Genomic DNA, 16,702 nt, shown 5'->3' with positions numbered 1-16,702 from the left:
GTAGGCACATGAGTAAATTTGCATAAACTGACTAGTACAGTACAATACAGGCACTGGAAAACAGCATGTTTCTGCCTGTGAACCCTACGATATTTGTAAATCAATTTAGTTATGGAAGCATTCACATCTTTTTTACTGTGCTGACTACTGGTCACCTGACCACATTGGTTTTTAAGGCTATAGCACAAAGTATAACATGCATACAGTCACCTGGTCACAAGACAGCATATTACCTCAACGCAATAACAATGACAACTGTCAGAAAAAACTAACAAAACTAATTTAATAAAACCCAGCATCATTTCTGGAAACTTATATAAGCATGATATGTACACTATTGCTGCAGCAATGTAGTATATTCACGTGTTAATATTCACTTTATTTAGAAAAATTAGCTTACAAGGACAACCCAAGAGCAGTAAGGGTCTCAGGCATGTCACTGTTTATACACTTTTGTGATATCTCTGTATTTTCCATCAGGTGCTTCATAGTTAGCTATGGGAGGAGTAAAACTACATCCTTGTAACTCCAATGGAAAGAGTCCTTGGTCTCGTTTAATGGCAGCCTGGTACAACTCCTCTGATTCGAGCCGCAGTTCCTGCAGGGCCTGCTGCTGCGCCTCAATCATGGACTGGATCATTTCAGCTTCCTTTTTATGTTCTTTCTGCTTATACCGTGACCACTCCTTCATCAGAAGTGCTCGCCTCTCGCTCTCTTCCAATGTCAGCTTGGGAGGATCTCGGACTCTGTAGGTAATACATACAATGCTTTATTGCAGGCTGTGTGCTCAGTTATTACAACATATTGGTCATGGTGCAGTCTGACCTGAACCAATGCAATCTGTCAAAACCTGCATTTATAAATACTGGCCCAGATTTTCCAATCAGCATCGATGCCTGAAAATTCCTGCAAACTGACTTCTTTGCATTTTTCGCGATCCAGCTGAAGCATCAATGGGTCAGCGCAGACATCCAAGTGCAAGAAATGATGGACAAAGACAGGATATGCCTCTTTTCACAACATAGCTGCTGTATTCAGGTTAAGTTTTTAAAGGTATCAGTATCAATTCTTTCAGTAAGTGAGTGGATTAGTGAATGGATGAATGGGTAGTAGGGTCCAGGGCTGGGTAGTTGGGTCGGGCTGGGGGAGGGGGGTGGCGGTGGTGTCCGTTGTGGTGCTCCGTTCAGTTATGCTGGCTTAAAAACTAAGTTACACCAGGCATTAACCAGTGTAATATTTCCAGGGTAAGTATGCAGCTAAGTCCCACATACCCGGCCCAAGTGTTTGACACCGAGCTCAGTATCAGACACTTTCGCCGAGGTTCCAGGGCAGCACAAATAAGCCCAATAAAAGTTTAAACTTCCCGGGCAATTTCAGTACGCCTGCATGTCAGGGCGCTGCAGGTCCTGACCTGCATTTCCCAATTTAGGTGCAATCTCTGATGACTTGGATACTGGAAGATTTGGGCCAATATTTCTCATATCTCCCAAGTACCGCATACATTACTTCAAAGTGTCATGACTTTTATAACCAAAAACAACAAATATTTTGTGCACAAGATTCCATGAACAATAATGAGATGAATGACCTACCAATCTATTGTTGGTAATGCTAATTAAGAGAGGACAGCAGTACTCGCTGTTCTTCCTCAACTAATTGAAAATGGGATTTGGAGATTGAATTGAGACTTCATCTGTCTAAACCAATGTCTTAAATCAGGAAGGAAATAAAGCCTTGCATTTATATAGTGCTCTTTATGACCTCAGGATATCGCAAAGCATTTTACAGCCAATAAAATACTTTTAAAGTGTAGTCCCTATTCTAATGTAGGAAACGCAGCAGCCAATTTGTGCATAGCAAGCTTCCACAAACAGGAATATGATAATGATCAGAATATGTTTCATTGATATTAATTGAAGGATAAATATTGGTCAGGGCACCAGTGAGAATCCCATTTCTATTAGATGGAGAAGAGCAATAAGTTCTGGTGTCCTCCCTTGAATAATATCACCAAGAATAAATTGGCTGATCATTCATCTAATTATTGTTTGTGGAATCTTGCTGTGTACAAAGTAGTCATTGTGTTTGGTTACGATAGTCACTACACTTTCAGGTAATTAATTAATTGATTGAGTGATAAATAGTGGCTAGGACACCAGGGAAAACTCCCTGTTCTTCAAATTGTACCGTGGTGTCTTTCACATATCTCAGAGCAGATAGTTTCAGTTTTGATGGATCATCCAAAGGACAGCATCTCAATGAAATGTCGTCTTAAATTATGAGCTCAGAGGGCCATCAGTTGAGCTGAAGCTAGGACTTGAGCAACACAAAAGCCCTGTACTGCTACAGACTGATGGGTAGCTGAGCAATCAGTTTCTTGTCCCAAACAAATTAACCATTTGATTCCTGGATTCACTGTTCTGTCTTCATTTGCATCCACTGCCTCTACCTCTCTCACCTAAATCTAATACCAGTGTGCCCTCCTACTTCATTTTCCCTTTTCTTGCATCTTTCTCTCCCTAGCCCAGATGTTGGATCCGCTGGTCTTTTCCTAGCTGGAGGAAGATGGATAATGGTGATGACACAAAAATAATCCAATTCGATGAAAAGAAAGTCCAGGCCTGAAAATAAACTTTTACCAATAATATAACAAAACAAATCACAATGAAACAACTGTTCAGAATGAGTAGTTGCAATGAAAAAGAAAATCAAATCTCAACCCAGCCTTTTAATGATTGGGCAAACTGCTCCCAGCATTTGAACTGGATTTAACCAAGTATTGGGATTAGTCAGTGTGCGTGCTAATTGTATCAACAAGACCTCTCCACATACAATTCTCATCCATAATTATATTAAGTATAACCTTCAGTTATTAATATTGATTTCACAGGATATTCATACGTACATTGGTAGGTTTCTGCATACATCAGATATCCAGTTAATGAAAGAGCCTCTTGAGAAGCAGCATTGCGAAGCCAAATAGCTGGATTAAACAGGTACTTAAATGTACACTGGTATTACTTAAACTCTATTTAGGCTCAATGGGTGTACATGCACCTCAAAGGCCTTCAGCAGTTCAACAAGGTGGCTTACCGCCACATTCTCAAAGGCAAGTAGGGATGCGCAATAAATGCCGCCCTTGAAAACGATATCCACATCCCATGAGTGAATAAAAAACAACTCTGGCCTTTCCAAGAGATAGTTTTGTGTTTTGAGTATTGGCCAGGTAGTCCATTTTGAATGTTTAAATCTGGAAAGTTGGATGCCTTCTCATTACAATAATTTTAAAAACATGACACAAACAAAAAATACAACTACAAAGGTACCTAATTCCCTATCCCGACCAGACTACAAGGGAAGGTCATTTTTCCCTCTTGGGAACTATGAAGTCTTTTGGTTTTCTGTCTCAGATCATACAGACCTGGATTCATCAAGGAACTTAGTTGGAGTGATGAAATCTTCAATCGGGATCAGCTCTGGAGGAACACGTTCCAATTTCTTCAGCCTTTTTCTCAGGCGGTCTCTCGCTGCCTGTTCTCTCCTGGGATCCACTTTCTTCTTTTTCCTGGGTTCAGCTCTGCAAAACAAATTCACATACAAATATTGAGGAAATAATTTTTGCTATGCTGTTGTCTCCGAGGCATCTCTCCCCTGCAATGGATGGTGAGGAGACCTGCTTCCAGCATCTACTGCTGCCACTTTAACCTAGCCACAAGGAAGTGCAGAGATGGGGCAGCAGTGCCTTATCCGCTGATCTTCCTTAGGCTTTTCCCAGACGTAGCAGTCAAAGCTGAGATTATGTCAGGTGGAAATCACAGGCCCAGGCTCATTTGGTGCCAACACAGCACCCATTTGATATAAGGATTTCAGGCAAAGGCATCATTAGAGGAAAGAATTTTCATGTCACATCAATTTTGTTTTTTTTTAACGCTTTCTATTTTGACATCTTCTGTTTCCCAAATGTGATGGATAAATTTAGCTCATCCATACATTCTGTTTCCTGACCTCTGCCAGTAAATGAAGTTGCTGCAAAGTGGTCGAGAGCAGCCTGGATGATATCCTCTAATTCATCCCCAGAGATGCATAGCCTCAATTTTTCTCCTCTCATAACAAGTGCAAGGTCAGAATCTGGGACTCAAAAGAAGTTGATGTGCATAACTTAAAGTACTGCAACTCCCTTTTTAGATTTCCAGCATCCACAGTATTTTGCTTTCCTTTATCTGTTGCACTAGTTCCCAAAAGTATTATGTGGCAATAGTAATTAATTCAGTCATTTTTTGATCTGTGCAAATGTAAAATGTAATTTATCCTTTCAAACATTAATGTACTCAAATGGTGATTCAGGCAATTTTAACGATTTCGAACTTAATATACAGAACTTGATACAGAAGTTCCAACCTCATGAACACGTTGAAATTTTCTGCTGCTGCAGGTATTTATTCTAATGGCATCTTACATTTATAATACAAAAATGTCCCAGAGAGCTTCATAAAAGAGTAATCAGACAAACACTGACATCGAACCAAAAGTGAAGTGAAAGGTGGCGAGGTGAAGAGATTTGTGGAGGAAATTCCAAAGCTTAGGGCCTAGATGGCCGAAACCATGACTGCCAATGATGGGCATAGGAACTGGGGATGCACAAGAGATCATATTTGGAGGAATGCAGAGTTCTTGGAGGGTTGTAGCGCTGGAGGATGATATAGAGATATGGAGGGACAAGGTTATAGAAGGAGTTGAACAAGAGGATAAGATTTTTAAAACTTGAGGTGTTTACATACAGTCATTGGCCACCTATCAGTCCCTCTCTCTAATGGGCATCATATGTGTATGCATCTTGATAATGAGTGTTGGCAAACAACTTAATTCCATGAGGGAGGATAACCTCACAAGGGTTCTGCCCTTTCAGCAAGGCTTTGAAAGCTTAAGGAAAGACATAGAGAAGGCAAGAAGTTCTAATTTTGATGTCTAAGGAAACAATAAATTTGAGTAAGATAGTCCACAATGAGTCTTGATTTAGATACAGTAAGGTGCTGAGAGAAGAAAATGTGTGCACAATAGCTTATTGGGAGCTTAGAAGAAATGAGAGAGAAATGTTAAGAGAACAACTGGCCATATTGATATTGAAAGAATAGAAAAAGAAATGAGAGGTTGGGGCAGAGATAGAGGTTTCAGGCTACAAATGAGAAAGGAATCACCTATCTGATTACAAGCTTTTCCCCATACCATATCCCATGCTTGTGAGGGGTGCTGTAAGAGTCTGTTAGGACAGAAGAACAGTATTGGTCTTTGAATGGACTTTGTGAAGAAGTAGGATTTGTTGAGGGAAAAAGTATTTGGGACTAAATAGGGAAGTGAACCCCTCAGAGGTAGCTTCAGTGAATGGAAACAGCAAAGCCAATAATGCTGGAAGGAGGACAAGGAGCAGAGCCATTAAAGTTCAGAAGTAGTAGCTGCAGGTTGGATTTGGAAGAAAAATTAGGAAATTTGATTTTTGAAGAATTTAAAGAATTTTTTATTGCACCATTGAAGGGTATAGAGGATATTGAATTTTAGTGACTCAGCCACTGCACTGGGTGAGGATGGAAGGCGAGAGCTCTGAAGGAAGTTGATGAATGTAGAGTGGAATCATCAGACCAAGAGGGTTGGAAAATGTATGGAGATCACTGTTATAAAAGGGAATGTAGACTTGGGGAGCCGAGTTAATGGTGAAAGAGTCAAAGGGTGAGCCTTCAAGTGCAGCGCAGTTAAGGAAACTACAGAACAATGAATATAGCTCCGTGTAGACTGCATATGGTACAAACTGATTTAGAAGGAATTGGTACAGGCTCTGACAAAACTTTGGAGATGCCGAAGATAATGACGCCTGCTTCACTGAAGTGTTCAAGTGTTGAGCTCCTGTCATACATAACAGAGGCAACAAAATCACAAGTAAAATAACCATGGCCATTCTCATCATGATTGTTACATTGATGCTCTTGTTTAGGTTATACACCTGAGTAACACAACTCTCAAAAACTTTAAAGTGTTAGGGCAGAACTTACTAATAATTTGTGAGAAAGAGAGGAGCAGCTTCCATAGCTTTTGAAATTACTGGGTTGAAAGGTTCCAGCTGAAAATGGAGGATATAATGTAGGATTGTGGAAGACAAACCAAGATCAGCTGAGAGATTGAGCCAAAACATTAGGCCATATTTAATCAGAGGAGGAGAAAGCAAAATTAGACAAGAACAAATCAACTAGGAAAATAAAGCAAGAAAAACAGAAATGAGTGAAGAAATGTAAAACTGCCAAAATAGAAGAAAAGGAAACAACATGGGAAAGAATCTCAAAGAGTTAGAGGTATTTTTGTTTTTTCAACTGTCTCTTGCACTGTTCTCTTTCCTCTATCTTCACAGTTTTACAGTCCGATCACTCTTTCCACTTGTATTACTTCATCTTAAAAGAGGTAAAGGTAAAAGGTAAAAGGAGGAATGTTATGTAACTAAGAGAAAATTGCCGATGCTCAAAATGAAAGGGCCTGGTCCCGATTTCATGAAGTATAGATTAGTGTAGGGAAATATTAATACATGATGATTAAGGTGATTTGGGAATGTATTCTTGTGCTGAAAGTATCATTTGAATTGACAGTGCATTAGAATGTGCTGTTAATTGTATAATATTTGAGTATTTAATTGTATTCAGATGGTGGGCATTAACTGGAGATATACTTATGCACCTATATATAGGGACAGACTGAAATTGTGGTTGTTGTGTTTATTGCAATGTGCATCTTTTGTAAATAAAAGCTTCTAAATTGGGTAGAAAATGAGCTCCAGTTCTATCCTGTACCACCTAGCTTTTTGGAGTGGAACATGTGCAACTGGATTCAAGTCTCTATCCATATTACGTAATAAAGAAATTGTTTCCTTTGTCTCCACTGCCCTGATTTTATTGAAATGCTTGTATTTTTTTTTCCACCTCCTAAAGGGTTGGAGTCCAAAATGTTAAAATTGTTTTAAAATTCATCAAAGGATGACTAAGGAATTGAGAAAGAAAAATAGGATGAGAGTAAACTAGCTAGAGGAATAAAAACAGATTGTAAAATCTTCCAAAGGTATGCAAAAAGGAAGAGCTTAGCAAGAGTAAATGCAATTCCCTCAGAGGCAGAGACAGGATAAATTATAATGGGGAATAAGGAAATAGCAAAGACATTAAACAAATACATTGTACCTGTTTTCATGCTAGCAGACATAAAAAGCATTTAGAAATAATGGGAAACCAAGAGTTCAGTGAAAATAAGGGACTTAAGGGTATTAGCAAAGAAATGGTACTGGAGAAATTAATGGAACAAAATGCCAACAAATCCCCTGAATCTGACAGCTTGCACCCTAGGGTTTTAAAAGATGTAACTACAGGGAAAGTAGATGCACTGGTTTCAATTTTCCAGAATTCCCTAGAATCTAGAATGATTCTATGGATTTGATAGTAGCGAATATAAGCCCTCTACTCAAGAAATGAGGGAGGGAGAATACAGGGAACTACAGGCTAGTTAACTTGACATCAGTAGTAGGAAAAATGCTACAATCTTAGTATTGGAATTATTAGAGAGGTAATAATAGGGCACTTCGAAAAATCACTGTGATTGGGCAGAGTCAACATGGATTAATGAAAGGGAGATTGTGTTTGATAAATCTTTTTTTAAAGTAGGGTAGATAAGGGGGAACCAGTGGATGCAACATATTTGGATTTTCAAAAAGCTTTCAATTGGGTGCCACACAAAAGGTTATTACACAAAAATAGGGCTCATGGGATTTGGGACAGTATATTAGCATGGATTGAGGATTTGTTAAGGACAGAAAACAAAGAGCAAGATTAAACAACACATTTCACATTGGCAGGCAGTAATTAGTGGGATACCACAATGATCAGTGCTTGGGCCTCACTACTCACATCTATAACAATAACTTAGTTAAGGGGATTGAGTGATATGTATCTATGAAAGCAGATGATACAAAGTTAAGTGGGAAAGTAGAACACAAAGAGGCTGCAAAAGGATTTAGACAGTTTAAATGAGTGGGCAAGAATATAGCAGATGGAATATAATGTGAAGAAATATGAAGCTATCTTTATTGGTAGGAAAAATTGAAGAGCAGAACATATTTTAAATGGTGAGACATCAGATATGTTGGCATTCAGAGGGATCCCAGTGTTCCTGTACACGCATCGTGGAAAATTAACATGCAGATACAGATAGCAATTGGGAAAATAAATGGTACAGTAGCCTTTATTACAAAGGGATTGGAGTATAAAAGTAAAGAAGTCTTACTACAATTGTATAGGGCCTTGCTGAGACCAGAAAGGATATACTTTCCTTTGAGGGAATGCAACAACGGTTCACTATACTGATTATTGGGATTAGGGAATTGTCCTATGAAGAGAGATTGAATAGACCAAGTCTATTTCCTCAACTTTAGAAGCATGAAAAATGACCTCAATAAAGCATTAAAAATTTTTAAAGGGCTTGACAAGGTGGATGCTGGGAGGATGTTCTGCCCAGCTAAGGAAACTAGAACTCGAGATCACAGTCTTGGAATATGGGGTCAGCCATTTAGGAATAAGATGAAGGGAAGATCCTTCCCTCAAAGGGTTATGAACCTTCATAAATCTCCACCTCAGTAAGCAGTAGATGCTCAGTGGTTGAATATAGTCAAGTCAGAGATAAATAATTTTGGATACTAATGGGATCAAGGGATATGGAAACATAGTGCGGGAAGGTTTAGCTGAGGTACAAAATCACCCGTGATCTTATTGAGTGGCAGAATAGGCCCAAGGAGCAAAATGATCTATTCTTGCTCTTAGTTCTTATGCTTTCTCTAAGATGCAGGCTAACTTGCTGAAAGTTTCTAGCATTTTCTCTTTTTGTTTCTACAGTATCTACAAGTATATAAAAGGAAAGAGACGAGCTAAAGTGAATGTTGGTACCTTGGTGGATGAGACTGGGGAGTTAATGGTGGAGAACGCAGAAATGGCAGAGATGCTTAATCAACATTTTGCCTCAGTTTTCACGGTGGAGGACACTAGTACCACCCCAATAGTAACAAGTAGTGCAGAGGGTATAGAGAAGGAGGAACTTAGAACAATCACCATCACTAGAGAAAAAGTATTGAGCAAACTATTGGGATTAAAGGGTGACAAGTCCCCAGGACCTGATGGCCTACATCCCAGGGTCTTAAAGGAAGTGGCAGCAGAAATAGTAGATGCATTGGCTATAATATACCAAAATTCCCTAGATTCTGGAAAGATTCCAGTGGATTGGAAAAATGCTGAAATAATGCCCTTATTCAAAGAGGGGTGGGGGGGAGACAGAGGCAGAAAGTAGAAAACTATAGACCAGTTAGTTTAACGTCTGTTGTTGGGAAATTGTTGGAATCCATTATTAAGGAAGTAGCAATGGGGCATTTGGAAAGTCAAAATGCAATCCATCAGAGTCAGCATGGTTTTATGAAGAGTAAATTGTGTTTGACTAATTTGCTCGGGTTCTTTGAAGATGCGACAAGCAAAGTGGATAATGCGGATCCTGTAGACGTAGTATATCTGGACTTCCAAAAGGCCTTTGATAAGGCACCGCACAAAAGATTAACACACAAGGTAAGATCACATGGAGTTGGGGTAATATATTAGCTTGGATAGAGGATTGGCAAACCAACAGAAAGCAGAGAGTAGGGATAAATGGGTCTTTTTCTGGATGACAAGCTGTAACTAGTGGGATGCCATGGGGTTCGGTCCTTGGTCCCCAACTATTTACAATCTATATTAATGACTTGGATTCAGGGATAGAAGGTACTAGAGCTAAATTTGCAGATGACACCAAAATAGGTGGGAAGGTAAGTTGCAAAGAAGAAATAAGAAATTTACAAATTGATATGAACAGGTTAGGTGAATGGGCCAAAATTTGGCAGATGGAGTTTAACGTGGATAAGTGTGAGGTTATCCATTTTGGTTGGAAGAATAAAAAGGCGACTTATTATTTACATGGAGAGAAACTTTAGAATGCTTCACTGCAGAGGGATCTGGGTGTCCTTGTGCATGAATCACTGAAAGGTAGTACGCAGGTAATAAGGAAGGCAAATGGGATTTTGGCTTCCAAAATGGATAGGAATAGAGTATAAAAATAGGGAAGTGTTGTTGCAACTGTACAAGGCATTGGTGAGACCGCACCTGGAGTACTGTGCACAGTTTTGGTCCCCTTGCTTGAGGAAGGATGTAGTTGCATTGGAGGCGGTTCAGAGGAGGTTCACTAGATTGATTCCAGAGATGCGGGGCTTGTCTTCTAAGACCATGAGACATAGGAGCAGAAATTAGGCCGTTCGGCCCATCGAGTCTGATCCGCCATTCAATCATGGCTGATAAGTTTCTCAACCCCATTCTCCCGCCTTCTCCCCGTAACCTTTGATCCCCATACCAATCAAGAACCTATCTATCTCCGTCTTAAATACACTCAATGACCTGGCCTCCACAGCCTTCTGTGGCAATGAATTCCACAGATTAACCACTCTCTGGCAAAAGAAGTTTCTCCTCATCTCTGTTCTAAAAGGTCTTCCTTTTATTCTGAGCTGTGCCCTCGGGTCCTAGTCTCTCCTACTAATGGAAACATCTTCCCCATGTCCACTCTATCCAGGCCTTTCAGTATTCTGCAAGTTTCAATCAGATCCCCCCTCATCCTTCTAAACTCCATCGAGTATAGACCCAGAGTCCTCAAACGTTCCTCATACATTTCATTCCTGGGATCGTTCTCGTGAACCTCCTCTGGACCCTCTCCAGGGCCAGCACATCCTTCCTGAGATATGGGGCCCAAAATTGCTCACAATATTCTAAACGTGGTCTAACCAGAGCCTTACAAAGCCTCAGCAGCACATCCCCGCTTTTATATTCTAGTCCTCTCGAAATAAATGCCAACATTGCATTTGCCTTCCTAACTACCGACTCAACCTGCAAGTTAACCTTAAGAGAATCCTGGACTAGGACTCCCAAGTCCCTTTGCACTCCAGATTTCTGAATTCTCTCCCCATTTAGAAAATACTCTATGCCTCTATTCTTCCTACCAAAGTGCATAACCTCACATTTCCCCACGTTGTGTTCCATCTGCCACTTCTTTGCCCATTCTCCTAGCCTGTCCGAATCCTTCTGCAGCCTCCCCGCCTCCTCAATACGACCTGTCCCTCCACGAATCTTTGTATCATCTGCAAACTTAGCCAGAATGCCCTCAGTTCCTTCATCTTAGATCATTAATGTATAAAGTGAAAAGTTGTGGTCCCAACACTGACCCCTGCGGAACTCCACTAGTCAGCGGCCGCCATCCTGAGAAGGACCCCCTTATCCCCACTCTCTGCATCCTGCCAGGCAGCCAATCTTCTATCCATGCTAGTACCTTGCCTCTAACACCATGAGCTCTTATCTTACTGAGCAGCCTCCTGTGCGGCACCTTGTCAAAGGCCTTCTGGAAGTCCAAGTAGATAACATCCATTGGCTCTCCTTTGTCTAACCTACTCGTCACCTCCTCAAAGAATTCTAACAGATTTGTCAGGCATGACCTCCCCTTGATGAAACCATGCTGACTTTGCCCTATTTTACCATGCACTTCCAAGTATTCTGAAATCTCATCCTTAATAATGGACTCTAAAATCTTACCAACAACCGAGGTCAGGCTAATCGGCCTGTAATTTCCCGTCTTTTGCCTCACTCCCTTCTTAAACAGGGGGGTTACATTAGCCATTTTCCAGTCCTCTGGGACCCTCCCTGACTCGAGTGATTCCTGAAAGATCACCACTAACGCCTCCACTATCTCTTCAGCTATCTCTTTCAGAACTCTGGGGTGTAATCCATCTGGTCCAGGTGATTTATCCACCTTCAGACCTTTCAGTTTTCCTAGCACCTTCTCCTTGGTAATGGCCACCATACTCACCTCTGCCCCCCAACTCTCTTGAAATTTGGGGATGTCACTCGTGTCTTCCACCGTGAAGACTGATGCAATTCCTCCGCCATTTCTTTGTTCCCCACTACTACTAATCTCTTCTATGAGGAGAGATTGAGCAGTTTAGGCCTATACTCACTAGAGTTTAGAAGGATGAGAGGAGATCTAATTGAGGTATATAAGGTGCTAAAGGAGATAGACAAAGTAGACGTGGAGCGGATGTTTTTTAATTAGTAATGGGTGGAAAGGTTATGGGGAGAGGGCGGGAAATTGGAGTTGAGGCCGAAATGAGATCAGCCATAATCGTATTGAATGGCGGGGCAGGCTCGAGGGGTTGAATTGCCTACTCCTGCTCCTAGTCCTTATGTTTCAGACTACCAACATTACTTTTCTTGTTGCTTTTTAATTGATATAATGACAGCGATTATCCTGTTGTACATTACCTCTTGTTATTTATCTTTACAATAACTTAAATATACATCATTGGTGATGTCAATGCATTTGCATAAAACACAGTAACTGAATGTGTAGGCTAACTGTTCCTCAGCTAAGATACTTAAAAATTGGCCAACTATAAACACAGTCCTTGAGACTGTCCCAACTACAGTATTCACCTGCAAAAGAGGAACTGATTGCCAGAATATAATGGGTAGAGTACTGTTCCATACAAACCCAGGTCGGAAGAATCGCAACCTGTCCTAAGATATACTGTACCTCATTGGTAAGGATTCTCTGAGTGCCAACAGGGACATCTGCCAGTGACTATATCGAACAGAAGCATTCCACACTGTACGGGGTCTGGAAGAGAAGGAAAGACACATTCACCAATATGCTGTTAGATTGCTTGCCTGAATAAAGTAGAAAATTTCTCCAAACTAACAATGACAAAATTTACTCAGTTCCAGTCAGAAGTTCAGTATCCAAAGCCATCTCTTTCTCTGGCCAAACCTTGCAGTCTCCTGATTGAACTAGAGCTGAGATTGAAACCTTATCCCTCACCACCAATTACATATCCTCCTCTGCAACATTGTCCAGCTCAGCCTTTGCCTCAACATCACTGATGCTGAAATCTTCGTTCATGCTTTAGTTACCTTAAGGTTTAACTCCTGTGACTTGCTCCTAGCCGGCCTCTTATGTTCCACTCTACATCAACTCATCACCCTCCCATCCTCCACAGATCATTCCTCAATACACTGAATTTAACATTTTTGTTCTGCTTTACCAGCTTCCAGCCCACACTCTCTCTGAAATCTCTTCCAAGCTTCTTCCACTCAACTTCCCATCAGTGATAAGGCTTTGTTCCTAAACTCCATCTCCTTGCTTTCCTCCCTTCAAAACCTGCTGAAAAGGGCAATGCATTCAGTCACTTCCAACAATCTTTCTACCAAGCCTGAGCACCAACTCAATGGTAACCCTCTTGCCTCTGAGTCAGAAAGAGATTATCTGGCAGAACAATGGGCTACCTTCAAAAAATAATTGGTTCAGGCACTGTCAAGGTATATTCCATCAAAGGGGAAAGGTAGGACAAACAAATCTAGAGTTCCTTGAATGAAAAAGGAGATTGAAATTAAGCTAAAGAAGAAAAAATGTGCTTAAGACAGGTGTCAGGTAGACATTACAATTGAGAACCAAGAGGAATACAGAAGTTTCAGAGGAGAGATTAAAAAGTAAATTAAAGAAGTGAAGAGGGATTATGGCAGCCAACATAAAGGGGAATCCCAAAGTCTTCCATAGGCATATAAAGAGTAAAACGGTGGTAAAAGGAGGAGCAGGGCCGATTAGGGACCGAAAAGGAAATTTACACATGGACAAAGGTTCCATGGCTGAGGTATTAAATGAACGCTTTGCATCCATCTTTACCAAGGAGGTAGATGCTACCCAGGCCATGGTGACAGACGAGGAAACTCCGTCACTAGAAGGGTTCAAAATTGACAAGGAGGAAGCGTTGAATAGACTGTCAGTACTTAAAGTTGGCAAAACAGCAGGACTGGATGAGATGCATCCAAGGATATTGAAGGAAGTGAGACTAGAAATTGCAGGGGCACTGGCCACAATCTTTCAGTCCTCCCTAGACTCAGGGGTGGTGCCAGAGGACTGGAGAATTGCAAACATTACGCCCTTGTTCAAAAAAGGTTGTAAGGATAAGCCCAGCAATTACAGACCAGTCAATTTAACTTTAGTGGTGGGCAAGATTCTAGAAACAATTAATTGGGATAGAATTAGTAGTCACATGGAAAAATATGGGTTAAGGAAGAGCCAGCATGGATTTCTAAAGGGGAAGTCGTGTTTAACTAACTTGCTGGAGTTTTTTGAACGGGTAACAGAAAAGGTCGAGGGTAATGCTGTTGATGTGATGTACATGGACTGTTAAAAGGCATTTGACACAGTGTCACACAACAGAGTTGTGAGAAAAGTTATTGCTCATGGAATAAAAGGGATGGTAGGAACGTGGATACAGAATTGGCTGAAAGATAGGAAGCAGAGAGTAATGGTCAATGGATATTTTTTTGGGCTAGAGGAAGGTTTAAAGTGGAGTTCCCAAAGGGTCGGTATTGGGACCCTTGCTTTTCCTGATATATATTAATGATCTAGATCTTGGTGCGCAGGGGACAATTTCAAAGTCTGCGGAAGATAGGAAGCTTGGGTGTGTTGTGAACTGCGAGGAGGATGGTGTGGAACTTCAAGAGGACATAAGCAAGTTGGTGGAGTGGGCAGTTAGGTAGCAGATGAAATTCAGTGTGGAGAAATGTGAGGTGAAGCATTTTGGTTGGAAGAGCATGGACAGACAATATAAAATAAGGGGTGAAATTTTGAAGGGTGTGCAGGAGCAGAAAGACTTGGGTGTATATGTGCATAGATCATTGAAGGTGGCAGGACAGGTGGAGAGAGCAGTTAATAAAGCATATAGTATCCTGGGCTTTATTAATAGGGGCATAGATTTCAAGAGCAGGGAGGTTATGCTGAATTTATATAAAACACTCGTTAGACCTCAGCTGGAATATTGTGTACCGTTCTGGGCACCATATTATAAGAAAGATGTGAACACATTGGAAAGAGTGTAGAAGAGGTTTACAAGAATGGTTCCAGGGATGAGAAAATTCAGCTATGGAGATAGATTGGAGAGGTTGGGACTGTTCTCCTTGGAGAAAGGCAGCTAAGTGGAGGTTTGATAGAGATGTTCAAAATCATGAGGAGGGTGGACAGAGTAGATAGGGAGACGCTGTCCCCACTCGTAAAAAGATAAAGAATGAGAGGGCACAGATTTAAACTGATTTGCAAAAGAAGCAAGTGTGATGTGAGAAAAAGGTTTTTCACACAATGAGTGGTTTGGGTCTGGAATGCATTGCCTGGAAGTGTGGTGGAGGCAGGTTCACTCGAGGCATTCAAGGGGGACATTAGATGATTATTTAAATAGAAACAAGATTATTTAAATAGAAACGATGTATAAGGATACAGGGAAAAGGCAGGGCAATGGCACTAGGTCATAATGCTCATTTGGAGAGCCGGTGCAGACACAACGGGCCGAATGGCCTCCTGTGCTGTTAACATTCTGAGATTCAGTTCAAGGGACACAAACCCATAATCCATAGGCTGGCATTGCACTGCAGTACTGAGGGATTGCTGTACTGTCGGCCGAAGGTGCCCCCTTTTAGGTGAAACATTCAGCCCGGGTGCAGTCTACTTTCTCGGAACGACACAAAGGATGGGAATAGTCTAAGGGCAGGGGCTTTCTGCCGGACAATATTTATCCTCAACTAACACCGCTAAAAACAGGTTAGCTGGTTGCTGTTCGTGGGATTTTGCTGTGCGCCAACTGGCGGCCGCATTTCCTACATTATAACAATGACGATACTTTAATTACACTGGGGCTGCAGAAGTTGTGGAAGATACTGTATAAATGCAAGATTTTTCATTTACTATGAGGGGCTTCTTGCCTATACATGGGATCGACACTTGTGAGCAGCGAAACACGCACAGCAGGGACAACCCTCTCAACATGGAGAGATCCCACAGTCACTTCATTGACCCGAAGCCTCTCCCCTCGCAAACTCACATCAGGCCGAGGGCCAGTCGCACTATCCAGGACATGTCCACCGTGAAGAGTCTCCGTGTCCCACACCTCCTTCGGTCTTTCGCTATCTCTTTCACCAACCCACTCTCAACCCCTCCCCGGTCCCGGTCTCCACATCACCCGAGTCACCTTCAGCGGCACACCAATACCAGCAACTCATCACCACAGAAATACAGTCCGACTCGGATGCAGAGTTCACGATTATTGTTCCTAGTCCACACAGCCAAGAATCTGAGCAAAAACGCTAACACCCAGGGGTCTGTTTTCAGTTTGAACGTCTGTACAACGTTTTTTTAAAAAAAATAAGATTATTAACTGCACAACTCTTTTTGTTAAATAAATCTACAGTAAGCACACCTATTTTTACGCCCAATCTGTGCACCAAGCACCCAAAGTCTTTAAATAAAAATGGGAATTAATAGCTTCATTTATAATGTAAAATGAGATATTTGAATTGAAAAACACTTGTAAAAATATAACTTACTAAAGGCATGCAACATGGATTTAAGAAAGGGAAGTGTTATGGAGTTTTCCCAGAAGAGAACAAACTTGCATTTATATAGCACCTTTCACGATGGAATGAATTGTAATATTCTTGTACTTCCAGCAAGTTTTTGACAAAGTTTCTCACTGGCAATTAATAGCAAATGTATGGAGTAAAGTATTAAGTTTGATAAATAA

General features: G+C 41.1%; 1 protein-coding gene across 1 annotated transcript; it reads right to left on the bottom strand.

Annotated features, from left to right (window-relative positions):
• Positions 1–349: 349 nt before the first annotated feature.
• Positions 350–16,169, bottom strand: mrpl40 (mitochondrial ribosomal protein L40). The gene is made up of 4 exons (XM_078553886.1): positions 16,004–16,169; positions 12,664–12,747; positions 3,422–3,577; positions 350–746 (listed from the first exon to the last, which is right to left on the bottom strand). Exons 1-4 carry the CDS (start codon positions 16,036–16,038, stop codon positions 437–439), a joined length of 585 nt encoding a protein of 194 aa, XP_078410012.1. The 5' UTR covers positions 16,039–16,169; the 3' UTR covers positions 350–436.
• Between the last annotated feature and the right edge of the window lie 533 nt (positions 16,170–16,702).

Source organism: Cetorhinus maximus, chromosome 12 (genome assembly GCF_964194155.1).
Source record: "Cetorhinus maximus chromosome 12, sCetMax3.hap1.1, whole genome shotgun sequence".
NCBI classification, from domain to species: domain Eukaryota; kingdom Metazoa; phylum Chordata; class Chondrichthyes; order Lamniformes; family Cetorhinidae; genus Cetorhinus; species Cetorhinus maximus.
Note: the sequence above shows the minus strand (reverse complement) of the source record. Positions and strands in the feature narration are given on the sequence as shown.

What these genes read in the sequence shown, in the direction of transcription:
- mrpl40 (XM_078553886.1), bottom strand. Translation starts at nt 16,038, where the DNA reads ATGTCCTGGATAGTGCGACTGGCCCTCGGCCTGAT. An exon ending in CGACTGGCCCTCGGCCTGAT is followed by an intron (nt 12,748 to 16,003) that starts GTGAGTTTGCGA and finishes CTTCTCTTCCAG; the next exon opens with ACCCCGTACAGTGTGGAATG. An exon ending in AAGTTCCTTGATGAATCCAG is followed by an intron (nt 747 to 3,421) that starts GTCTGTATGATC and finishes TATTACCTACAG; the next exon opens with AGTCCGAGATCCTCCCAAGC.